The 26270-nt window shown below is 44.8% G+C and overlaps 1 protein-coding gene and 1 long non-coding RNA gene across 10 annotated transcripts in view; both read right to left on the reverse strand.

Annotated features, from left to right (window-relative positions):
* The window catches only part of ADAMTSL3 (ADAMTS like 3), a 242883-nt gene that overhangs the window by 170432 nt on the left and 46181 nt on the right, over nt 1-26270 (reverse strand). The window contains exon 1 of one of the 8 annotated variants that reach the window (XM_073227133.1): nt 2390-2485. The exons of the other annotated variants lie outside the window; for them this stretch is intronic. Within the exon in view, the coding sequence (XP_073083234.1) occupies nt 2390-2470 (81 nt within the window). The 5' untranslated portion in view covers nt 2471-2485. Of the gene's footprint in view, nt 1-2389; nt 2486-26270 lie in introns of those variants that run through there. 8 annotated transcript variants of the gene reach the window in all.
* LOC108400399 (uncharacterized) lies at nt 19560-26256 on the reverse strand. 2 transcript variants are annotated; one of them, XR_012127164.1, is made up of 4 exons: nt 25080-26256; nt 24069-24969; nt 20084-22310; nt 19560-19693 (listed from the first exon to the last, which is right to left on the reverse strand). It is a non-coding gene; the product is annotated as an uncharacterized lncRNA (long non-coding RNA). The 2 variants fall into 2 exon arrangements; XR_001853874.3 differs by lacking the exon at nt 25080-26256 and having other exon boundaries at nt 24069-25071.

Raw genomic sequence — 26270 nt, forward strand, 5'->3', positions numbered from 1 at the left:
ATTTTGCTCATTAGTCTTAACGCGACCTAGATCCTGCTATTGCCCCATTTGTTTACATCTTTCCTTAAAAGCCCCATTTCATGGCATTTTGCTATTTTCATACACTCATTGTTTTCTTTCATTTTGTCAGTAGCCAAAACAAAGGTTATTCACGCTGTATTTGTTTCCTGCAATAAATTACTTTACCATAATTCCATCTTTACCTCTCCAGGATATAGTTTTATGTTATGATGCAAAATCTTTCCAAGGGTTGTGAAAAGATTCAGTGACCTATTCTATTGGGTATTTGTCCCAAAATGCTGTGGGGCACATTCTTGCCGGGCAGATAGATTCTCACTTCCTACCTGGACACTGTGGGCAAAGTCCTTATACCTGGAATCGGGGGATGACTGAGAGGTGGGCAGAAAAATCAAGACTGAAAGAATCCTGAGGAAAGAATGTCACCTCTGCAGTGTCTTCTCTGAAATCACCGAAGATGCTGCATCAGAGAATAGGGTTTCCACACGTAGTTTCTGTTCACACCAGTCTCCATACCACATCCAGTGAGCTTCCTGGCACAGAAGCTCACGTTCTTAGAATGGACCCAAACTTGTGGGGGAAAATCTACAGCAGAGAAAAGCACGAACATACACAAGTTTGTTTGGTGCGGCCCCTCTTGTGCTTGGAGCGCCCGAACAGTGTTCACCCCCAGCAGCCACCACGGTTCCAGGCAGAATCGTGCGCACCTCTGCCACTGGAGACTTCATTTCACGGCGCTTTGAATTTGGCTCTGCATCTAACCTACTGGATGACCTCCAACACTTGACTGAGTCAGTATATCAGCTTTTTAATTTTTCGCATAACATAAAATGCCAGATTTTTAATGACATTGAACTTATATTCATCATGACTCAAAGCTACAATCCAGCTTCAGCCAGTTCACTTTGCCCACCGGGTTTTCGCCCTATAGTTCTCAGCCCAGCTTGTCACTTCCTCAGAGGGACCTTACCTGGCTTCAGTCTTTAATGACTGTAGAGCCCCCTTCCCGTGTTTTGACTTTCTGTGGTCTCAGGTACCGACGGTCACCGATGGCCGGGAAGCAGGTGATCCGCCGCGGGGCTTGGAACATACCCCGCACCAAAAAGGGGGACCAAATACAGATCAAACCATGTCTATCTGACTAACATCTGTCTCATCAACTACAGGAGAAGCTCTATACAATTTGGTATTTGATCTGGTTTGATGTGCTGCTGTATCTCCAGCACTTAGCGTGGTACCTGACATACAGGAGGCACTTAATGAAAATATTTACTAAATGAATGAATGACTCAGTTAATGGACAAACATATAGAGTTAATATGTTCAGTAACTCATGTTTTGAGACAATGAATTGAAGAATTCAAACTTCTCCAATATGTAAAAACTGTTCTAGGAACCATTTGGAAAGAGAAAAGGACCCGAGTCCTGACCTGTGAGTCCACCTCTTTCATTTATTGTCTTATTTTTTCTCTTCTCTAACTTAGCTTTTGATCCGGCCGTAAACCCCTGCTATGCCACAGAACCCGCAAGAGACAAAGAAATGTTATCTTCCCCAAGTCCTCAGCAGCGTGACCTCAAACTGGCTTGTTTCTTTACTGCCAGTGTTAATCCTCTTTTCATTAATATTTAAGCAGAAGCTTCGGTGCAGACATTCCATCTCTGTGCAATAAGAAAAGCTAATTCTGTCTTCTGTGGAGCTGGGTTGAGTTACCGGATACGTGTAATTAACTAAAAAACAAAACCCCCAGGCTTGTAATAGCTGATTCGTGATTCTGTTTCAGCTTGAATCCATGATCCCTGGCTTCAAAATTTTTGTGGAAATATGGGGATTTGGAAGGCCAGAGAGTGGAGGAACCAATTAACATACAAATATACAAAGTTAAGCTTCCAGAAGTCTGGTTTTACACTAAACTAGCCTTTTACCATCTTTCCCACGGACCCAGTCAAGGAACACAAATAAGCATATAACATCAATGTGGGATCACAAACGGCTAGAGCTGGAAAGGTACTTCCAGGCTTATCATTTTCACAGATGGTAAAGCAGAGGCTCGGGGGGGAAACGGACACTGTCAGTCTGGTCCCAGCGGCCTCGGCGGAGAACTCGGTCGCTTCCGCTTGCGACCCAGGCCCTCCACCAACCCCGATACTCGCTTTCACGAATGACAAGTCTACAGCCATCTCCTGCCTTTCACCTTCTGCCACTGCTACTGAGCCTGTAAGTCATAGCTGGACGTGTCCTTTTAAAAACTAATTTCACATCCCGTCACACCCACCCACAGCTCAGACTGTTTTGCATATTCCTAATTATCTACAGCACAAAGTTTAAGGCCTGTAGCTTGGCCGTCACGTCCTCCCACCTTTTGACTCCTACCTTCACATCCCACATGAGCTCCGGCTGGGCTTTGACAGTAACAGGCACTATCGCTTGAATGCTCTGGTCACCACTGGCCATCACGTGGCTGTGCACACGTTTGCTTACAGCATTCTCCCTGCTGGGACATGGCTGCCCAGAAGCCCATCTGAGGTCCTGATGCCTCAGCCGCAGGAGTGTGCTACCCGAGAGCCTTCGGCCACCAGCTTCTCCGGGGATTGGCTCACCTGCAGAAAGGTGTCAGTCCTGGGGTGATGCCCCAGTCCCAGGAAGCCCACATCCAATGACCAATCAACACCCAAGTGGAAGGGCCTGGCCGTGTCAGTGCAGTGCGGGGCAAGTCTTAAGGCTTCGCTTGCTCCGGAGTTCCTTGTGGGTGGACTGAGGCTGTGCTTGGCTCTGCGTTACAGCACAGCCCCCGCCTCTGCCCATCCTGCGTCCTTCCCTCTCTTCCCGGGTTGTCAAACCCAAGGGAACTCCCAAATAAACATCTTGAATGCTAAACTCTGCTCTGGAAAACCCAACATGTAACACACCCTACCCAAAAATGCCTTCCTTCCTTCTCTTTCGAGATCTACTTGCCAGGCCACTCTTCAGAAATTCTGCAGCATACATAGGCCATTTCACCTACTTTACATTAATACAAACCACTCCCCACCATTAATGATTTCATAGGTACACGAAGTCAAAAGCATCCGGTGTGTTTTATGCCTGTCTGCATCCCCGAGAACTATCCTGATGCCACGGACACACTGGGTGACCCCTACAGTGATGACAGCGTTCATGATAATGAAGATGGGACAAGCCTTGACCCAGTCCCCTTCCACTCCCACGCCCTTCCTCTGCCCCAACCAGACCACAGGGCACTGCTATCCCCACAGGTTCCTTCTCGCAGGTACTGAGTACTGTCGGGCATCCCCTGTGACGCATTACACCCTTTAGATGGAGGACAGGAGGTTAGCTTTTGTATTCTCAGCCACGGCAGAGGAGGAGAGAGGCGAAAGAGAAGCACAAGATACGTTTTGTTTCAGGGAAATAAATGACCTACGGGGAATGCTGCCCGGGTTCTTTCTTCCCAGCCTGGAAGACACTAAGGAGACACTTGCTGAGAACAGCCACGCTGGTGCCAGGGAGTGCGGCTCTGCCCCATCCGAAGGCCAGCCCACCGCGAGGGGCTCTCACCCACCGAGACTGACCCACGTTCTGGAGCAGAAGCCCCTTCTCCAGCCTTCCAGGGCCAAGCAAACACTCCTTTGGCTTCCTTCTCATGGAGAACAACGGGTGTTTGGGAGACACATGTCCGTCTTAAATAAAACAGAACTGGATCACAATAACTCTTACAAAGTAGACAAAAAATAAACAAATGCCACTCTAAGCAGTTAAAGCCAAGGCTGGAACCTTGTGACATGTGAGCATGTTCTGAAAAGGCAGCAGAAACCTTCTCATCTGACCGGGGACACCTACAGCCAACCTCGGATAACGTCCCCCGGCGAGGGCCCCTGCTCGGCGGCTCCGAACGGCGGGAGGCACAGCCCTTGTCCTGCCCGGGCGGCCGGGTCTGGCTCGGTACCGACAGGAAATCTAACGGGCGGGGAACGGAAAAACTTACTGAGACCGCTTCTCCTGCCAGGGCAGAGCCAGTCCCAAGTGGCGGCAGTACCACTGTCTCAAGGTGCCAAACCGAGAGATGTTGTTTCAACACTCTTTCCAAGCGAGGGAAGAGGGAGGCAAGGAGGAACAGCGCAGGGAGGCGGACCGGGCCGCCGGGGAGGGGCGGGGGCGGAAAAGCCCAGGAATGCTCGGGACCGGCCCCGGCCGCCCGGGAGGGCACAGGCTGGCAGCCAGGGGGCGGCCCGACCCCTCCTTAAGGAACTCGCTCGTGTCCAAGGGACACCTCGACCCCATCACCTGGGCGGCACCTCCGGAACCAGTCTGGCCTGCCGCCTCTGCTGGCTTTGGGCATCTTGCTGGTCTCCAAACAGACACAGATTACGAGAACGTTCCGTTCCTTCTCCTCCCCACCCACAGAAAGCCCATGACAAAGCTCTGGCGTACATTATTGGAAATGATTTATCCCACTGGAACGATAAGTAAGGAAACTTCCTATCTACTTCACTTTGCAAAAAATGAGACATGCCCTGTTTCCACCTAAGGCTGGCTTCGTCCCGGAACCATCACTGCAAACACGTTCACCCGACTCGGTGCCTCCTGTAAAACGACCCTGGTTCACGGCACGACAGTCAGGAGCAGAGGCTTAAACGTGAAACAGACCTCAGTTAATATGCTGCCACTCCAGGGCTGGGGATTTCAGCCCAGTGGCTTAGCCCATCTCAAGGTGAACTTTTCCATCCATACAACAATTAGGGTTTGTGTCAGTCACTCACAGTGGACCCTCCTTTTCTGCTGACAGACCCTGGGTGTTGAATTCAACATGACAATCTTCTTCCCACATTCCCTGCCTCCTGGCTTTCTGGATGGCCACGTGACCCAGTTCCGGTCAATGACACGTAAGAGGACATCTGCTCTGGGCAGTGTACTTCATTGATCTTCTCAAAAGAAGAGCTTTTATAGCTATATTGACAAAGTATATTATTTTCTAGATATTATTCTTATATTTCATCATTTTTGCTCTTATCCTTCCTCTGTGTTATTTTGAGGTCTTTTTATGCCTTTTGAGTTGAACATGTGTTCTTTTTATTATTATTATTCTCAAACTTCCCTGGCTTTGAAGCTATGAACTTTCCTCTCAGTACTGCTTTCACAAAATCCTGTAAGTTTTGATAGGCAGTTCTCCTAAATTTTTCATTTCTAAGTACTTGGTAATTTCAGTATGAATTCTCCTTCAACCCAGAAAGGGTGTTTTAAAATTCCAAATGGATAGATTTGGTGTGGTTATAGCTACTATTCTGCATTAAATTTATCATTCTATTTCCCTGAGGTCAGAGAAAATAAATCACAGGATTTCTGATTTTTGGAACATATTGTGGGAGTTTTCTGTGTACTAATACCCAGTCAATTTTTGTAAGTGTTCCATTAGTGTTTAAAAAGGATATTTATTCTCTTTGGGATACAAAATACTATTTGTAACTATTAACTCTAAGTTTTAATTGTATTATTTAAATCTTCCATATCCTTTCTTGTATTTTGTCAATTTTATCTATAGACTTTTGGAAAAGCTGTAGGCTAAAAGTGCATATCATTATAACTGTATTTGTATAAGGCTTTCCTTACATTTGTTTTTCTCTATGCATTCCATACCTGTGTTAAGTACATACAAGCTCATTATTATTTTTTTATCATATTATCAACATATTTCTTTTGTCCAGTTTAATATTTTTGGCCTGAACTTCTATTTGTCTAATATTAATATTGCTATATCATCTCTCAGTTGACATTTATGCAATCCATGTTTTACTATCCATTATTTTCTGTTATGTTAAGTCCTCCTCTCCCATGATTGTGGGTCTTTGTTGTCTGTGCACAATTCCTGTTCATTCATCAGTGGGTTCTGGCACTGCTTCCTGTAGCGTGCCTCCGGTGGGTGTGGAGAGGGGAAAGCTGTGTGGTCTATGGAATACGCTGGTACTGTATCTTCCAGATTGGGGCCTACCTGTCTCTCCCAGACACTGCTGGCTTCCCGGAGCATGAGCCTGCTTCTCTGGCCCCAGTGCTCCAGTTACTGCTGCCAAGGAGAAAATATAGCTGCCATGTACTGCTCAGCCCAAACTGCCCTACACCCACACTCCTTTCTTTCTGTCTTTAGATATTTTTCATTTGTTATCCGTTTTATCAGCTGATTCTAGCATTAGGACTTTTTCAGAGCCACAGAATATCTCCTGAATATATTTCAGGCTCTAATGTCCTATAGTCCTATTTCTCCACCTACATGAACTAATTGCTGTTTAGGAATTCCCCAGAATTTCTAGTTTGTCGGTACAAGTTTTCTTCTTTTCCAGGGCTGTCATTACACTCCAGTTCTATACACATCTTTGAGGTCACCTCATGAGGCTTGCAATATACAATGAAGTGGATGCAAAATTATTAGCCACCATCTTATCCCAAAGGGTCATGTCTTAAATTTCTAATATTTTATTTTCTTTGACATGGGTCTAATTTTTAAATACAATTACCTAATCATTAAATATTCCACATGCTTCACCGTGCAGCTAATCATTTGGAGGACACCTAAATGCAGAATGGACACAAAGTCCAATATAATCTTCAAAGGATTGTGAGGCACAGGAGGATGGCTTTCCCACATTTATGATACCAGCTTATAACACAGGATGGTATGTTTGATAAACCCAAGGGAAACTTTTGCCAATATCTTTACTTCATGCCTTAGCAATACAGAATATTCGGCTCAGTCAATTCTGCCTCCTCCTGTCCTTAGAATGCTATTGCAGGTCAGGTCAGAAGGGACCATTTCCCCCCGTTTTCACTATATGAAAAGTTTCTCCAAATCCCTTCTTCAAGGTAATTAGATCAAAATAAGAGGGACATAGTTTGAAAAAGACAGATGCACCCCCATGTTTATTATAGCACTATTTACAATAGCCAAGAAATGGAAGCAACCTAAGTGTCCATCAGTAGATGAATGGATAAAGAAGATGTGGTACATACACACAATGGAATATTCTTCAGCCACAAGAAGAAAACAAATCCTACCATTTGCAGCAACATGCATGGAGCTAGAGGGTATTATGCTCAGTGAAATAAGCCAGGCGGAGAAAGACAAGTACCAAACGATTTCACCCAGATGTGGAGCATAAGAACAAAGAAAAACTGAAGGAACAAAACAGCAGCAGAATCACAGAACCCAAGAATGGACTAACAGTTACCAAAGGGAAAGGGACTGGGGAGGATGGGTGGGAAGGGAGGGATAAGGGCAGGGAAAAAGAAAGGGGGCATTACATTTAGCATGTATAATGTAGGGGGAGTATGGGGAGCGCTGCGCAACACAGAGAAGACAAGTAGTGATTCTACAGCATCTTACTACGCTGATGGACAGTGACTGTAATGGGGTTTGTGGGGGGGAGACTTGGTGATGGGGGAGCCTAGTAAACATAATGTTCTTCATGCAATTATAGATTAATGATACCAAAAATATATATATAGAGAGAGAGAGATATCTCAGAGCTGTACACTATACTTCAGTTTAAAATCACAGCATATTTTTATTTTTTGCATTTGTATTACTTTTGACATGGACTAACTTATAATTAAACAAATCCATCCCCCCCCCCAAAAAAAGAAGAGAGACAGAAGGACTTCCAAACTTAATCAGTAACTTCTTTCTAGGCAAAGACTCCGTTAACTTCTACTGTATGTATCCTTAAAGGGAGGCTCCCCCTCCTGTCACCAAGAGACTTTGGATAACCCAAATCCAGTGTAATGTACTGTGTCCCCTGGTAGCTGGTCACAGACATTGCTCAACAGCAAAATGCAAACTACCCAACAAACAAATCTTTAGGTTGAGATGTCAAAATAATACATTTTAGTTTATTGAAAAGTCTCCCACTGACCCCAAAAGTGTCCCTATAAGTACTTCTAAGAAGATTTTTAATGGGAGAAGCTTCTGGAACTAATTCAAAATATGACTCTGGTAAGCAAGGTGAAGGAAGCCCAACATTGAAGTGTTTCTTTTCAAAGCCAAATATCCTGCTTTTTGTGATTAAACGCTACTTTCTTATAAAATCAGTAGCTTTTCCCATCTTAAAATAAGGAATAGTTGTTTTTGCTCCTTAGTTTCTCTTATGAATTGTTACTATTATTTGCAAAACATGTAATGCTTGGGTTTCTCTCTTCGAGTCGGCTGCTAGGAAGCACAGAAGCAAACGGCTCCCCACCCTGCTGCCCTGTAGTTAGCAGGGGAGCTGCACTGTGCATTTTTACCTTCGTCTTATTCCCTCTTCATCCTTGTCTTTGTCACCTGCTTCTGGTTTATTTTCTATCAGATTTTAGATCTCTTTATAGGTTGCCCTGTTCAAAATTAGGTGTAATATTTAAAATATTAAAACCCTTATTCTGAAACGTCTGCACAGGGAGGCTGCCGGCATAGTTTTACTGTCCATCAGATGGACACAGAGCCACAGGTGGAGCTTAGAAAACCACATGATCGGATCAGAAAACCAGTAGGGGGAGTGAAGACTCCCTGCCCTCTGCAGGCGCTCTAATCAGAGATGCGCACGACCTCATATCAGAGATGCGGTGTCACACATGACACCCTTACCCTCCCCACCAGCAGAGGGGGAACCAGAGAAAAGACGGCTTCCACCACCCGCCGCCAGCACTCCCAAGGCGAGACGGGCATCACCTGGGAGCAGGCTGGGCCTCTTGCTGTCTGGGGTCTGAAAAGGAGACTCACTGACTTAGCTCCAGCAACTACTTGCGCCTGCATGGTTTGGTGGAGAAATATCCTAATTCCTTTACGCCTTGTGTTCATGTCTATATACCAGGGTATTTGCTGAGCATCTGCCCCTTCCCAACTGGGCTACAGCTGCCCCTGAGCTAGCAGGTGGAAGCGAACAAGGGCAGCTCATCACCAGGCAGGTCCCGGGTGCCCCTGTGCTGAAGCACAGGCGCCTAGAGCTACCACCTGGTCAGAGCCCTGCTATGTGAACAGCTCCGGGGGCAGGGGGCCTGGACTCCCAGCCCTGGCTTTCCTAGCTCTGCCCTCACGGCACCCAGAACAACTTTTTAAATTAATAGAATGGGCTTTTTAAGGTTATTTTTACTAGTGTCCTTAACAATGGAATAATATCCACAAATCCAGATTAGCACAATAGACGATTTGATAAAATCCTTACAGTGGCCGTACTCACTCAGATCCCAAAAACTCAAGAGAGAGTTTTTTCTTGTGGACAAGCAGCAAAATATGTCAAAGGCTTTGTTCCCTTCACAGAACCCACACAGATGCATCATACATTGCTGCCATAAAAATTACTCTCTAAACCTAATGTCATTATGAGTTCATCGTCTATATTTTACAGTTAAACTGTTTCAGACTGTAAAATATTATTATACAACAAAAAAACTTAACAATCTTTGTTTCAGAGACCTATTATTACCCTTTATCCAAGAGGCTCACCACACTCTCCTCCAGTTTGAACACCAACCTTTAATTAAATGTCCACCTGCAATGTCTGCTGCTCATACACCATTCCAGATGTCTACCCAGCTTGAGGGAGTCCCTGGCCGTTTTGTGGTTGATGTCCGAGTCACTTTCCTGCCTTTACTGGGCGCTAAGCCAAATAAATGATCTAAAGCATTCAAAATAGATGCCAAAATTAATAAATTTTTAGTCATATGAAATCCAGGATCATGCACCCTGTTTTATGAAGCGTGAGTGCTGTCAACAAACTAGAGGGGATTTTTAAATAAAGTCATCCCCCTGTAAATTTAATCAACATCATCTTCTCCAAACAGTGAAATAGCTTCCACCAGACAAAGCTTATCAAGTATGGCACAATCATCTCAAAGATTTGCACAGAGACGTAGCATATTGCAGAGGGGGTTACTTTCCAAACCTCTAGACCCACAAACTTTCTCTGGTGAGTTAAAATGACATTAAATTCTACCCATGTAATGTGTGCAGCCCACAAAAATCCCAAAGGATCATGAACTGCACACCAGCCCCGAATTCCAATCACACTAAGCAGCTGTGACTCACGGCCTCCCCACCACTGTCAGCACCCAATTTACAGACCTCAGGCCCTCACTTGTATGAAGAGAGCCCGCTCCCCACTGCTTTACCCTCCGTCAACGCCTGGACCCGTGCAGCCCCCTAGGATGAGTTTGGTCTCTTCACCTGCCCTACTGGGCTGTGAGTCCCTGGAGACAGAATCGTCCTGTTGCTCATTTTCTCCCTGACAGCTGGCGTCCAGTAGGTGCTCACTGTGCCCAAATGAATGAAAGATCCAGTTCATTTTTTGTTTGCGAGGGCGTAAGGAGACATTTTACATTTCATTTCCCATTTCATTCTTCTGATTACACCCAGACGGTAAATGTAATGAAACGCAGAAAATGGAAGTGATGTGGCACAGAGTCATAAATGCCAGCTCAGGAATTCCTTAAGAGCGTGTTTCCCCAACACAATGCAGTAGTGTGCCTTTTCCAAGGGCCATAACTCACCCAGCCCATTCTGACAGATTCTAATGAAGTCAATGTCATTCAGGACAATATCTATTACCTGTGCTCTCTGCAGTCTGACAGGAGTCACACCATATCCTAAGCTAGCACATTCTAAGGAAACATTCCCCTTTATCGTACAGAAAAGTGAACAGACTTGCGTGATGTTCTGATGAAAATCCAATCTTATGTAAGAAGTAGAAAGGTAATCTGGCACAAATGAGGAAAATCCAATAAATGCCATGAAATGTCAATGGAATACGAATAATGATTTTGTGGAATATAATCAGCTGGTGAGAAGAGAGCTGGATGGTCCTAGTGTATTTCTTGTGATCCAGACTCATTTGAATATGTAAAAGCAATGGCCCTGGCACGTATTATTGCCCATTATTATTCAAACAGAATAGAATTTTCAAAGAAAATCTTTTTAAAGAATAACATCAATCCCAACCTGTTCCTTTAAATCCCAGTTTTACTCATGTGCTTTCTGATCTGACCAAGGAAACATCTCTGTTAGACGCATCAAATATACAGTGACGACTCACTGATTTGACACTATTAGGGAAATGAGTAATTTTCCAGGTAAGAAAGGTGCCCCTTCAGAGTATCATTTTTAGTTTAACTTTTTTTTTTAATGGAAAACATACATCACAGCCTTTAAAACAAGGGACCTAAAAATAATGTAACACCTTGGTGCTCGGGATCACTTCCTGGAACATACATTACTATAAAAGCAATAGGTGTGTTTGTTGTGATTCTACAAGCTCCCAACTCCGTTTGAGTCCTTGAGGCTGCTTTTTGCCCTGTTGTGTAACTGCTATGGTTCCTTTGACCTCAGTCTCCATCCCAGCTTCTCACCTCCTTTCCCCCATTTTCTTCCTCCAGGTGCCATTCCAGAGAGGATCCTCAAGGCTCCCAGCTTCCTGAGTCGCCTTCTCAGACTTTGGACGTCATTTCTGATTCAACCCTGCCGGCTCTATTCCTGGAGTTCCTGCCCATACAAGCCACTGGTTTAGCAAGTCCTAGGTGGCCTACACTCCTGGCCCTGTCAGCTAGCGCCTCCTCTAGGCAACCAGTACTCATACATTACTCACGGCCTTCCCCAAAGTTCCATATCACTTGTGAACATCAGATTTTTATTTCCAGTTTTTAGACACATCTATCTTCTAAAGAAAAAAATTAGGACCTGCAAATCAGACACCACTCCACTAGGTGACCTGCTGTGTGACAATTCTGACCCTCAGAGATGAAAGCAAACACATATTCCTGGGGTATCTTTTGGAAAAGAGATCCCTGGAAGTACAGTATTTATTCCCAGTGAGTTTTTTAATGCTGAGTTTCCAATTCAGAAACAATCTGTAAAATTAACCTAAGCATATGGCAGGTCATCTGAGAGTGGGAACACCTTACAGCCAGGGGATGACCCCATTCCCTTTTGCATTGTGTTGATGAATGGGTCCAAGTTGATTGATCACCAAAGTGACTGGGTTTTACTTCCAACACAGTATTTCTCGAACTAGGGTGCAGGTTCTCAGGTTTGATACCATTGCAGGGAACATTTCCAGGGGGTTGTCTGTCCAGCCTAATGTATTTAACCTCAATTTTTTATAGCTGTTTTAATCACAAGACCATTATATTAAATGATTTAATATGAGCAACTTTACTGAGTAAACAAATTATGATTTCAAACCAAGTCTTCGTTGATCTAGTGTTTGATAGGCAGATATTCATATTCTCATTCTCGTATGATTTCACCCAAATGTGGAAGCTGCAGAACGGACATGTGGGGGTCTGTGTAGGTGAAACTGCACATCTCAGTTCACGCATCTCCCCAGGCTGAATCCTATAGGCGGGTCTGGTCTGATAAAGGAATGAAGGAAAAAATTTCCACTGGAAAACAAAGTTTCTCTATTAAGGAAAAATGGAAATGTAAGCTCTTCCATCTCTTAGTGAAGTTCTTCATAGAAAAACAAGAAGGAAAATCACCACAGACAGAGAAAAGGGTGGGCACTATTAATAAATGCTTAGTCCTGGACCTCCATTCTCCGATCCTTCCTCTTTAGTATTGTTAGTCACGCCCCTGACCGTTCCTTCACCACTCAGAAAGAAGATTTAGCATGTTTTAATGATCAAAATATGATATGCTCCTTTGTCAAAACCCTGGGAGATACATTTGAAAGAAAATTTTAAATCTTCATGATCTCACAATCCAAAGATAGCCAATGTGTACATTTTGAGGTTTTTCTGGGTGCCTTCTTTCTGTCCACAGGTGAACGAAACTGGAGACTTGTAGGCTTTTATGCCCCAATCTTTTAACTTATGGGTATAATATTAAGATTTCCCATGTTGGTTCAAAAGTGTAATTATAATAAAAATTTGTAATAGTTCATCTTAGAAATCCCAGAATTTACTCAGTCATTTCCTTACGGTTTAATGTTTAGATTTCTTCTGGTTTTCACATATTATAAATAACAATCAGATCAATGTAAGCTTATATTAAGCATTTTTTTTATTACACTTAGCATATCCCCTTGAGAAATTCCCAGAAGAGGCATTTGCTGGATTGAAAAGTAAAGATATTTTAGAGGCTCTTAATACAAGTTGCAAAACTGCTTATCAAAATACTATCCTTATTATCATTCAATAGCACAATATAAACCTAATCTCTCTCCTCATAAGCACCAGCACTGGGTTTTCATACTTTTTTTTTAAGTAATGCTAGGGGTAAAATGCTAATTGGTCATTATTTTGATTTACATCTTATTGATTATAAATGAAGTTGATTCTTTCCATTGGATTGTAAGTACCTGCTTTCCTTATATGAGAAGAAGTCATTTTCTTTTACCTATGCATCTGCCATCTTTAACTTTCCTTGTTTATCTGCAAAGTCTTTTGCATAGTATTTTAACATAATTTGTAGTATGTTATTTTCCTTTAACTTTTCATTTGAATGCATTTCGATAAATATACATTTTAAGCTTTCCAAATGGTCAAAACCATCAATACATTTCATTTTCCATTCATTGTAAGCTTCTCCACCAGAAATCTGAGAAACATCTACTTTTATAGTCTTTTTATAATTTTATGGTTTAATTTTATTTAACTCTTCCCCCCATCTGGAATTTATTTTGCCATATGGTAAAGATTTAAATTAACTTTCTCTAAATAATTAACCAATTGTTCCAATACCACTTGTTGAATATATTAAGTATTAAGTACATATATTTACTAAAAGTATTTAAGATTATAGGTGTGTGCTTCTCAACATAGATTGTAGTTACATTATAACTTTTTTGATGGTTTATTTTTTTATATTCCTAGAGAAAATGCAGTTTTATTTTTCATTTCCTCTTTGATCAATAATTGCTTTTGGAGAATATTTTAAAATTTCTAAATGTTTAGAAACATTTAGCTTAAAACATCTTTTCTTAATGTTTATTTAGATTACTGACTCATAGAATGTGGCCTATGTTAATTTCTGTATCGTTTCTATTTCTGCATTCCCTAGATTCTATGATGCCACCTCCTATAACTTTTTCATTTTTTTTGATATCAGAATGCAATAGATCTTACAATCAACACATATGGTTGCTGACAGTTTTGGATTTTTTTTACAAAAGCTTTTGACAAATTGAAGATGTCTTACAATGCTTATTTGATATTTCTCTTCCATCTGATCTGTTCGCTTTTGTGAGTACACAGGTGGGTTCTCTGAGATCCGTACAACATAGGTGCAATCTCCTCAACAATTTTATTTTCCTATACTTTTCCTGTGTTGCTGAACTTTTGATATTTGTCTCCACTGATTCAATTTTCTGCTGAGTCCAGAATGTTCGGTACTTCCTGCATCTTGCTTTCATTTGAAACTCTGCCCTTCCTCTGCGTAGTCTTTGCCCCTCTTGGCCTGCCCTGCCTCCTGACGGTCTTTGCCAGCTTCAGAGAGGCCGAGTCCTCTGAAAAATAAATCAGAGTCCTGTGTTTCTTAGGTTTCTTGTTGTAAATCATTTTGGAGGGAGGAAACATGAGGGCGTTCAGAGAGCTGTACGGCCCCTTCTCTCAAACTGCAGGACAGTTCATAGGCTCTCTGATATCCCTTGTTTATACTTCTTTAAAAAGGTTAATCTACTGAGAGTTAGATTATAACTGAGCAGGAATAGAATGAGGTGAAAGGGGGTCTCAGAGACCCATGAGGAAAGATGCCTTATTCATCCAAATCCTTTACTGTGGAATCTCTGAATCTGAATCGCCAGCGTGTGCATAGGGGACAGGGTGACCGTGGAGTCAACACTGCTACAGGCTCTGAACAGGAAGGCATGCCAAGTGTTTAACTATATGGCTGATCCCATGAACTCTGGTTGTCTAAGACAAGGTTTCCCGTGTTGTACGGCAAGAGTCAGGCAAAGCATGGCCACACCAAAATCACACATGGCATGGAAAACTGAGATCCGTGGCTTCAAGGCCACATCCAGGGTCAACTTTGTGAACTTAAAAAGGATATATGCTGCCTCTAAATAAGTTACAACGTTCAAAAACACAAATGCAAAAATTGTTAACTCAGCTGTACAGAAAAAAGATTTCCTGCACTCATCAACTGACCCTAGGAAAGAAAAAAGAATTCTTTTTGCATTTCCTTTTTTTGTTTTTTATTCTAATATTCTATAATAAAATTTGGCAAGTTTAAGCAAGTATTTTTTTTTTAACTTAAAAACCATAAGTGGAATATTTTAAGGCTGAAAACTAAGAAAAAAAATGCACTTTTAAAACATTTTGGCTGAAGGTTTACACTAAGTTCACAGCATTATAAATCCGTGTCTTAAAACTGGTTGAATTTGGGACACTTATTTTATATTATAAGAGCACTATCTCATAACGGGACAGGAAATTGAGCTGCTTCAAGTAAGAATACAAGACAGACTCGACTTGTAAAACACGGTAATGTACTGTGACTGCCAAAGAAAGGCATACGTTCTGTCATTAAAATATTTTAGTGCTTAACATAGTTATTCAAAATGTCATGCCCATTGACATATTCTAACCTTTGTAAACGCTGAAAATCCAAAATACCTTTGTCACCAAACTCTAAATCGTTACTTCTCAACCATGTTCTGGTCTCGGCGTGTGTGAAACACCACGGGATGCGTTTACAAAGCCCCTTGGAATACTAATAAATTAAACACCAACTTGTACATAAGTTAGACTCAGCTGAGAACTATTATCTTATGTTGTATTTCTGTGTGGTGAAGAGGTCAGGCCAAATTTAAGAACTATCTGTAGAAGAAGCATCTAATTGTAAAATGTTTTTCTGTGAATTAATATCTGCCTTGTGAATCTGACATTGTTTAAACTGCATTATTTAATTTTGGGGTATGCAGTCCGTCGAGAAAGACCTAAGTGGGGAAGTCACTAACTTTTCCAAGTTGCAAATTCCTTATTAATATATGGAATGGCATCTTCCGTCTCACAGGAACATTGGGTTTTGTCTTCATGTTGCTGTTGTTTTGTAATTGTTACTTTTTTTTTATTATAGAAAATTTCAAATATAAATAAAGGTACACAAAACAGTATAATTGCAATAGAACCTCAAGTATCCCTCCCTCAGCCCCAGAATCAGCAACCCACGGCCAATGTGACCCCCCCGCTACCCACCTGACCCTATTATTTTGAAGCAAATGCAGAGCATCCTATCATTCCATCAGCAAGCATTTTCATGCACATCTTCCAGAGATCTTTTCAAATGTAATCACAATACTGTTCTCATGTCTTAAAAATTAGCAGTTGACAAAAAAATACTAATTTTCCAATTTCCTTAGGTCATAAATGGTATCATAATGAGGTTTTGTTTGTTCAAACTGGGATCCAAACAAGGTCCACCTGTTGCAATTGGTTCATCTCTCTTTTAAGTCTCATTTAAGTTTTTCGGTTCCCCAGCTAGTCTTCTTTCCCCCCTTTACAATTTATTTGTTGAAGAAACTGGGCTGTCGGTCCTGTGAAGTTTTCCACTGTCTGGAACCTGGTGTTTGCAGGCACCTGGCTTAGTTTACAAAACGCCCTGTCCTGCTTATGACTGGTTGGCTGGATCTAGAGCCTTGATTGCTGAGGTGGGGCTGGGGGATGTGGAGGGCAAGAACACCCCACAGAGAGTATGGTGTTCTTCCATCCAAACACCTAAGTTTGGTCATCTTTCTCTTTGTGATATGTTTAGCAGCTGCTGCTAATCTAGGCCTGGAACCACAAGTTCATCAGGGGCTGCAAAATGATGGTATTCTCGCCCCTTCCTTATTTATTAGCTGGAGAATTTCTGTAAAGCCAAATTTTCTTCCTCTCTTGCTTGATCACCCAGTGGTACCATTCGTATAGAGAAAATAGGCTAAATATTTGGGTTTTTCTCCCCCTATTTGTTTTCTATGTCATGAGTTGATTCCCTAGCATCCACCAACATTGATTAACACATTTTAGTATCATTATCAACTTAGGGAGCTACACAGAGTTGACACATTTACAGCTTTCACAGTTTTTATTCTTATTGGTGCCGAGATTGTCCCAATTCACGCCCATAAGAGTCTCTGAAAGTTGGCTCCTGAGTCCTTTTGGTGAGACTCTAGTAACCATGGCAGCGTCTTTGCTACCTGTTCATTACATGATGGTCCAGGACAATCTTGTATATTTCCACCCTCCAAGCCATTTTCCACGGAGTCTGGGTCATTTTTAAGCCAGAAATGATATTTAGAGACCATAATATGGGCACTAGGGGCGCCATTGCTAGTAAGTTGCTATTTGGTCATTGTTTTAGGACTTTTAAATGCATGGAGCTGGAAAACACGCCCTGTTTAAAAGATACCTCAGGAGTTTTACAGATACTTACAGTTCAATTTTAGGACTATAAGGTTTTTACTTAATTTCTTCTCTTTCACATTTATATCTCCTTCCTCCTACACCCAGAATCTATGTTCTCAAGAATACCAGAAGTAAAAAATTAAATTCTCACGTCTGTGTTGTTCATTTGCTTCATCCCGTATTACCCACTGGCAGCACTGCAGTGCCTCCGCCAACACACTGTGATTGCTGTAGAACGTTTTATAATTAGCTGAAGTCCTTTATGTCCTTGGGCCTATGCGCTACAGTTAGATTAATATGTGTCAAAGTCATTTGGAATAATGCTTCTCTGTGTGGTTAATGCTACCGACTAAAAACACAACCTTTTTGTTTTGTTACTTTATTTCTAATTCTTAGAGGTCATGCTTTTAAAATGTAATTTTGTCTTACAAGTTTATGAAGTATTTTCGGGATTCCAAAGTTCAGTGTGCGAGCAGATGTGTCCTCCTCTCCCGTGTGCCTCCTTCACTCGTCTCAGTTGTTTTCCTCGACTCATCACAAATTTCACCTCCCCTCGCACAGGGACCATGGTCCTCCTGTTCATTTTATACATGCTCCTGAAGCCAACACAGTGGACTGTTCGAGCAGTAACTGTAATTATAATGTGCATGCAACATTCCAGTATGTGGAGATGACTTAATAAAGGGCAGCTATAATCCCAATCTTATTTGAAAAATAAAACACCTCCTCCTCCCTAGTTCTGAAGAAGGTTGGAGTTACTTTGGATACAATGCTACTTCATGTCACTAGGGGCACACCTAGCACGATGCCTGGCACATGGCAGGGATTCCATCAGTATTTGCTGAGGGGATGCTGAATGCATGTCTGAATGAGTGCCTGCCCCTTAGACCCACGGCTGCCACCAGCACCAAAACCAAATACCAAAGGACCAGTTCGAGCATGAGACTCTTTGATGGGAAACAGAGTGTGCAGGTCAGGTTTTTAAAAAGAGCATTGTTGTATTTAATGTGCATATTTAATACATCAGAGCTCTATTTTGCATATATATATATATATATTTAATGTAGCATCAACCTAACACAAAGGTAAAATTTTGAGGCAACAATCTTGCCTTTTCCTAATCAGAAAGGAAAACTCTCTCAACCATTTTGAATTTTGTAGAATTAAAAACTTGCCAGCATTTAAATCCCAGAGGGAAGGGATTACGCGAAGGAATCATCCAAATGGACTAGAAGCACCGTCCGACCTGCCACATGGGAAGAGCTGGAAGCAGAGCAGAACAATCTGATTCTCCAACCAAGTGTTCTGACTAATAGTATTTGGAAGAAAGAACATTATTTTCTCGCAATTGCAGGTAGAGAGTAAAACATAGAAATGAATACAGACGTGCATACACACAAGAAATCAGGATTGTTACGACAAAGGATAACTAACACCTTTGAGGAATTTATTTTATTCCTGAAGGAAAACTCAGAAATAAAGGGATGATTAGGACTTCTCCAAGTCCTGCCACTCCTGGAAGCAGACCTCTGTCCACTGTGTGTCCACGACAGACAGAGAAGCTGCACAGGCTCTAGAATCGCTCCTCCTCCAGCCGAAGCGGTGAGGCGGCCACGTAAATAATCACAAACCGGATGGAGCCCTGGGGCTGGAGGTGAGGATGAGCTACTGTTCCCCAGCCTTCCCTGAAAGCTGCCCCGGGGGGATGACGCCCCGGCTGGGCACTGCGGGAATCTCGGACACTCCTGGAGAGGTCGGCAGGTCAAGGGCCTGGCACAGACAAAGGTCAGGAAAGGCGTGATGTCCCGTGTGACCAGGGCACTGGGAACACCAAGAAATGCAGGATAAGGGAAGACAGGTGGCCCCGGCCGGGCAGTGGGGGGACCTGAGCGCTGGGGGTGGGGGGCGGCATGAACTATTTCAGAGGCGGCCCTCCTAAGGTTTTCGACAAGGGCTATAACCTCAACCAGCAAGTGTCTAGCACGCGTTTACTGGGTGCCAGGCCACGGAGGGAGATCTGAGACCATCATAATGAAAAGGCAGAGCCCTGCCCCTGAGGGGCCCAGAGCCGGGTGGGGGGTCACAGGAGGCGCAGAGGGGCGGGAATCCGTGAGGGAACCTTGGAGGGGAGCAGGGAAGCCTTGATGGAGAAAGTACCTAGTGAACGCCGGCTCTGGGAACGGAGGGCTTTGCCGAGCTATGGACGTGAATTTCCACACAGCTCTAATGTATTCGTGTAAGCAGCAGCCACGTAGCATTAACTCTCAGAGCGGGAAACGTGTCCAAAACCGTTGTGCATCTGGGCACGTGCAGAAGGACTGAACACAGCGGAAACCGCTCCTGGAAGAGGCGGTATTAGAGGCCATCAGTCACTGTCCTGGGCTTTGGCTGCTGACCCCAGGGACGCTGCAGAAAGTGCTCCAAACCTCAGATCCCGGACGGTGTGCTCTGGAAACAGCCCGATGCAGCCTCCCTGCAGGGCTGGCTGCTTGGATAAATAAGTCACCCAAAGTAGCACCAGAAATTCAAACGGACCCAGTGCAGCGCCTCACCACACCCACCTTCTCCTCTGCCCGCACGCCCTCCCCTGCTCCCCAGGAAGGCTGTGGTCTGTCTGCCTCGGAGGCAGAAGATGCTGTCAGGGGACCATCCCAGGAGGGGAAGGCAGCAAGCAACCTGGCCGGGTGGAGTTGAGGTGGGGGCCAGGGGGCGTCCCTGAGGAAGGACTACCTGAGCTGACGGAGTCCACAGCGGCGGCAGAGGAGGGAAGGGGGCGCGAGAAGCAGAGGGAGGGGCTCCGGGCAGCTGGGACAGTGGGCACGCAGGCTGGACTTGGAGAAGAGCTGTGGGGAAGGCCGCGTGAGAGCTGAGTGAATAGACCAGGCCTAGAATCACTGGAGGGCAGTGCCAACAGACTGTCCACGTGGGCCACCCCAACTGCTCCAACTTGTCCCCCACCTGAACCCCGAATGTCCCACCAAGCACGGAGGCCAGTGCCACCCTGACCTCATGGCCATGGATCGCATCTGGCATCGCCAGCCCCAGGGTGGGCAGTAAAGCCCAGGCTGGGAAGGCGGGTGACCAGTCATGCCACGCTGCCTGAACTGCCTCGGTCCCAAGAAAACCGGGCGATCAGCCACCCTACAAAAGCTTGCGTAAGACTCAATAGTAGGAGTATTATAAAAAGTAATAAATATAGAGAATAACACAATAGACATTTTCAAGGTATTTCTCCACAGGGCCCCGACTTCCACAAGGCAGAGCCATTTTCCCACCATCTGAGTGAGGCTTTGAGAATGCCTCAGCTCCCCCAAACCCAGGTCCGGAGTTCTGACCTCCAAGCATGAGCAGGCGAACGGGCCAGGACGCAATCCAAACCTCGGGCCTCAGCCCAGGAAACTGCGAGCCGGGCGTGTGCTTCCCTGGCGGAGGGAACTGGCCAACACATGGAAACATTCCCGAGCCACAAACAAGCCGATCAAAACATAATGCTTAAAATCCCGCACACAGGGAATGCGTTCCATTACTGCCTCCCAGCGAAGCCTTCCCATTTCAGGGGGCAGAGAATCAGCAAGTTCCCTCCCTGCATGGCGTGGCCCCCTCCTGCTTGGCCAGGAACCCACCGCCCACCCCCACAGCGGTTCGCTGCTCTCTCCGTCTGTTATTTCTCCTTGACAAGAAGTAAGATGCTCCCATCCAGCCCTTCACCTGCCATTACTCCCTCCCAGCCTCACAGCAAGCCTGCAGGTCCAGCTCCCCATCCCAAGTCCCGCCTTTTCCCCAAGACAGCAGACACTCACGCACCCACACCCATGGCTGTGCCTGAAGGGGACAGACCACGGCAGGGCACAGACCCTGGCGCTCATCAGAGAGAAACACATGTTCAAGAGCAGGGAGATGGGGAGTCGAGAGGAGAGCCCCCTCACGCTCTTTCCCCTCAGGATGGAGGATGACACAGTGGAGTTGAAGTGACCTAGTCTCAAAGTAACTGGACACGGAGCACCTCTTGCAGGGACTGGCCTGAGCGCAGAGAGATGTCGGCTTCAGCAGCAGCAGGGGCCCCGCCAGGGCAGACCAGGCCTAGGCCTCCCTAGCTGCAGTGAGGGACCCGTGAGGGAAGCTGCATTTGGGACCGTGTTGAACTTCACTATCCTGTATCTACCATTTAACCCAATTAGTGAAAGTGATTTTAAAAACCACATGGCACCCCCAAAAAGAGCCTAGGGAGACAGTGTTAGAAAAAAACCCCATCTGCATAGCTCAAAAGCTGGATGTGACTCACCATTAACAGACCTACTTCTTTTATACTTGGGAAATAGTTGACGGGTGAAAAGCTCAATGATGAAATTCAGAGCTTCCACGTGCCAAAGTTGGTGAGAACAGCATGTCCCGTTGTGCAAGCAATGTCCCTGTATTTCCTGTGGGCCTGAATAGGAGCAGAATACACATTATTCCAATTAATGCGCTCTTGTCTCTCCTGACAGGCCATGAGCTTGCTTTCTCATTAGATCGTGAAATCTTTGGAATATTTACGGAGTATAACTCGACTGACCAATATTACTCACTAACAAAGGAATGAACTATTCAAACTCAGATGGCTTTCTCCTTAAAAACATCATATCCCCAGGCCAGAAACAACACGGAAACTCTGCTATGCGGAGAATATCCTGGGAGCTCATTTGGGTCCGTGAAGAAGATGCCAACACCCTATACATTAAAGAGCTGCCCCTATCTTCCTTCGCTAGAAATTTCAGAAATTGGTATAGACTTCCCAAGTTATAAACTATTACATAAATAACTTGGAAATGTCAAGTGAGATTTCTGAGGCCTGCCAACAGTTTAACCACAAGGAACTCCTTGCCAAGATATTCATGAGAAGTTCAGAAGAAGTTACCAAGAAAGATGTACTCACAGCAAACAGATTTCTTCTCCTGAGAAAGAGTGTATAAATCAACAGCTAAATGAGGAAAAGGAAAATTAGGTTTGTCACAATAGGATAAAAAAAAGACATTTAAAAGAAGTTTAGAAATAAGACTACACAAAGACTTCATTATTAATATATTACTGTTACTGCTAGTATTAAAAATTCATTCCAACATTTCTCTCATACTTTTCCTTCCCACAGATTCAATGTAAAAATGTCTTCACTGAGTTCAGGGGCAAAGAATAGGCCCTTGGCTGCATGATCTTGGACAGGACGTTGTTTTTCTCTGGGGCTCGGATTCTGCACATGAAGGATTCCCTGAATTCCCTTCCAACTCAAACTTGCTACAATTCCACACGGTCACTGGGGCCACACATGCTGCCCTCTGCCACCCGGGCAAGGGAAACAGTAAAGCAAACACAAACAGGAGGGGCATTCTGAAACAAGAAATCACACAGAGAAGAAGTCAACAGCATCCAAGGAGACAGGCAGCGACGGCCCAGGGGTGACGCCGTGATGCCTCAGGGAGGTACAGACACAGGATGATTCATAGCAGAATCTGGATTTCACGTCAGGAAAGTAACTGGAATGCTTTAAAAGGCTGCCTAAGGGGTGGGGAGTGTCGTGGGCGGAGACACTGGGAGCCAGATTTTAGGAGCTGAAATGAATCGGAGGAAATAGCAGGAGACAAAATTTGAAAATCAGGTGATCACTGGAAGGAAGGGTTAGGTAGCAGCTTTTCTAGCTTGAAAAAAAACTTGAATCTATTTAAATATGGGCAGAAAGAGACCAAAAAAGGCCCAGTGAGTCCGGGGCTCCTTACCTGGAGTCTGCAGGGGAGAGGGACCGCCACGGGGGAGAAGGGGTGATGGGTATAAACAGGGAAAAAAGGTGTCTGCTATGTAAAATCAAGGTGCTGCTCTTCCAACCCACTGCAGGCTTCTGTCTGGTTTGCTCTAGATTAATTTTAGGAAGGTCAGTCAGAAGCCACCCCTAACTGAACACCCAGCCTCGTCCTGCACCCCTGGAGTCCAGTATACTAACGTTTCTTTCCACCTTTCAGTGGCACCTCATAGCCTAAGGGTGGTGAGGCGGCCATCACACCAACATGGACACATACAAAGCCAGTCCACGGGCCACAGAAAAATGCACGTGGGCACTCGTTTCTAAATGTGCTCCACCCCCCTTGTCCCACCATGGTGCCAATGAGAGGATGCATATGACAGCAAATCCACAAGGTCTGGGAGGACACACCTTCCACACTGCCTGTTCCTAACAGTAAAGAATAAAACACAAAAACAAGAGAAAACTTGTGCATAACAAAGAGTTCCCCTAACTTAAAAAAAAAAAATCACTTCCAACTGAGAAACAGTAAGCCTGGAACAGAATTTTAAATCAGTCCCCTTAATAAGTTATGAGCCCCACATTTAAAGCTTCAACGAGTTGAAGGCAAGGATGGAAAACCTTCCCAGCCTCTTTCCCAGAAGGAGATCTGTGCAACTCAGCACTGCCTCGGCTGGAGATGGGAGAGAGAACAGACTGCAGAATCCAAGGCCCCACTTCTTCGAACCACCCAACATCCAGCCGTTTGCCCACAAACAGGTCCTCTGTGGACAAAACTCCCAACCACCATGAGGAATGACAGAAAAGTCTTCCACAGAGGCGGGCGGGCCGACAAGTCTATAGACCACAAGCTCTTTAGCAAGTTGTCCCAGACTAACACATTTTAACTGCCATGTGTGCCTGATGCAACCAAACATCAGAATGCTTTCATTGCAGGGATATGCTCACCAAATGAGAAGTCAGCACCATCTGAACTTCAGCAGCTACCATGTTTCGCTCAGACTTCGAAAAAAAATGTCGTTGCTATTCATTATGCTTAGAAGTGCGATTGGCATCACTAATACCAAATTCCTGATGGCGTTAAGAAGGAGCTGATGGCAGCAGGTAATGTGAAATCATTCCCGCTGGTCTAGCAAGTTTTCCAAAGTTCTATCGAGTACAGTCCTGATTCTATAATCCAGTGGGTTCAGGATTTCTAGGAAAGGAGGTAATTTTCTAGGTGATTCTTCTGAGAGAAGCAGCTGGATAGATCTCAGAACTGGGGACCTGAGGTTTGGCATGTAACGGGTTGTTTTTTTTTCAGATAACCATCTGGGTGTTCTCAAGTAAGTCATCTGCACATTCAGAGTCTGTTTTGTTGACTTGTAAAAGGAGGCTTCAGGGCCAAGCCTCCGCCAGCTATAAGCATCTCCGATTCTCTAAGTGCAAGTTCACTGCATTTTGGCGAGACGGCCCAGATAATCAGAATGAGCCAATCAACACCCTGTAATGTAGAGTATTCTATTCATAGTTTCAGAAACCACACAGTTTCGGACGGGAAGGCATTAGATCCTGAAATACAGCCACTTCACTTTTCAAAACAAAGGTGGAATCTGAGGTCCAAAGATGGAAGGTGGCTTTGCTAAGTGACCAGCTAATTAGCGGCAGAAGCCAGATGCAGCCGCCTACCTGGTCGCGGCGGCACAGACCCCTGCCTCACGCCGCGGCTCCCGAACCGCCGTCCTCGCCGGGAGCTGCCTGAGCCCTGGTGCCATCTGCTGCCATCCGGGCTGCGCCCTCCGCCATCTCCTGAACACAGCCCCACCACAGCTGCACTTCGCCGCTGCAGGGCTGCCAGTTTTCCAGACACCTAACCCGGGAAAGATCTTCACGAAAATACTCAGGATAAGACGCTAAAGTCCTGCGAGGGCTGTGATGGGAGCGGACATCTATACCCCACCCGCCTGTCTCCCATCTTACCAGGTGAGTCTTTTACAGGCAGGAAAGCCCCGGGAACCCAGGCCACGGCCGACAGCTTCGGTAGCTGCCCTGGCAGTGTGCACACTTCGTCACCTGCCCACAGGCAGCTGGGAGTGTTTGGCACGTATCTGCCAACTTCACGGGAAGGCACTCAGCCCCGTGAGGGCACAGACACTGCCCAGGAGGAAGCTCACAGGTGTTGCACCCATTCCCACCATGGGATGCCAGCCATGGCCAGGCTGTGATGAAGGCAGCGCTGGGAGGCTGCCCCCACTGCTTTGTGGGCGTGGACTCACTGGAGGGACCGCCCCACATCCCTCCAGGGACACCCTGGGGGTGTCTGCACAGGAGCATCGCTGTGTGCCGCCCGATAGGCTGCAGTCTGTTCCCCTAGGAGGCTATTTGTTCCAATGAGCACAACTGACCGCATGGCACCCTAAATCATGTTGGATCCAGCCACCTGGTTGGGTCTGTCAGACACAGCGTCGTGCGAAAGAAGCCAGGCACAAATGAGTCCACGTTGCATGGTTCTACTTACATAAAATTTAAAATAAAAAAACAAAACAAAACTAACTAATGCTCATGACAGAAGTCGGCACAGTGTTACTTCCTACAATCAGATGTGCAGGAAGAAAATCTTACACAGTGGAGCACAGGAGCTCCACAGGAGACATCACTGAAGACCCATGATGTCCCTTCTAACTTGGAACACATTCTGTCCTATCCTGGTTGGGTTGGGCTGTGTACCTCATTATAAATTTGTGAACTTGAAGTTACTTGAAATGGTTTAATAAATGGAATGAAGGTATAGATCACAATAACACCTACCTGAAACAATAAAAAAAAAAAAAGGGAAGGGGGCCACCAGGAGCTTCTGGGGTGCTACAAAGCCTCCATTCCTTGGCCCAGGCACTGGTGACACAGGTGAAGGCATTTCAAACCTGACCAGGTTCCACGCTTCAGATACGTGTGCCCTTCACCATCACATGTTATGCATGTCATACGGCAATAAGAAACTAATTCATAGTAACGTTACAGGTCTCCTGATGTAAATGAAAAATAGCCTTCTTCCTTTCCTTCAGCATAATGGGATTCTCTGAATTGAGTCTTTGCAAATAATATTATTAGTAAAAACAACAGCTGGAGTAAGAGCTTACATGTGCCAGGCCTTCTACAAGGAAACTTACATTA

The sequence above is a fragment of the Manis javanica genome, chromosome 18, assembly GCF_040802235.1.
Source record: "Manis javanica isolate MJ-LG chromosome 18, MJ_LKY, whole genome shotgun sequence".
NCBI lineage: Eukaryota > Metazoa > Chordata > Mammalia > Pholidota > Manidae > Manis > Manis javanica.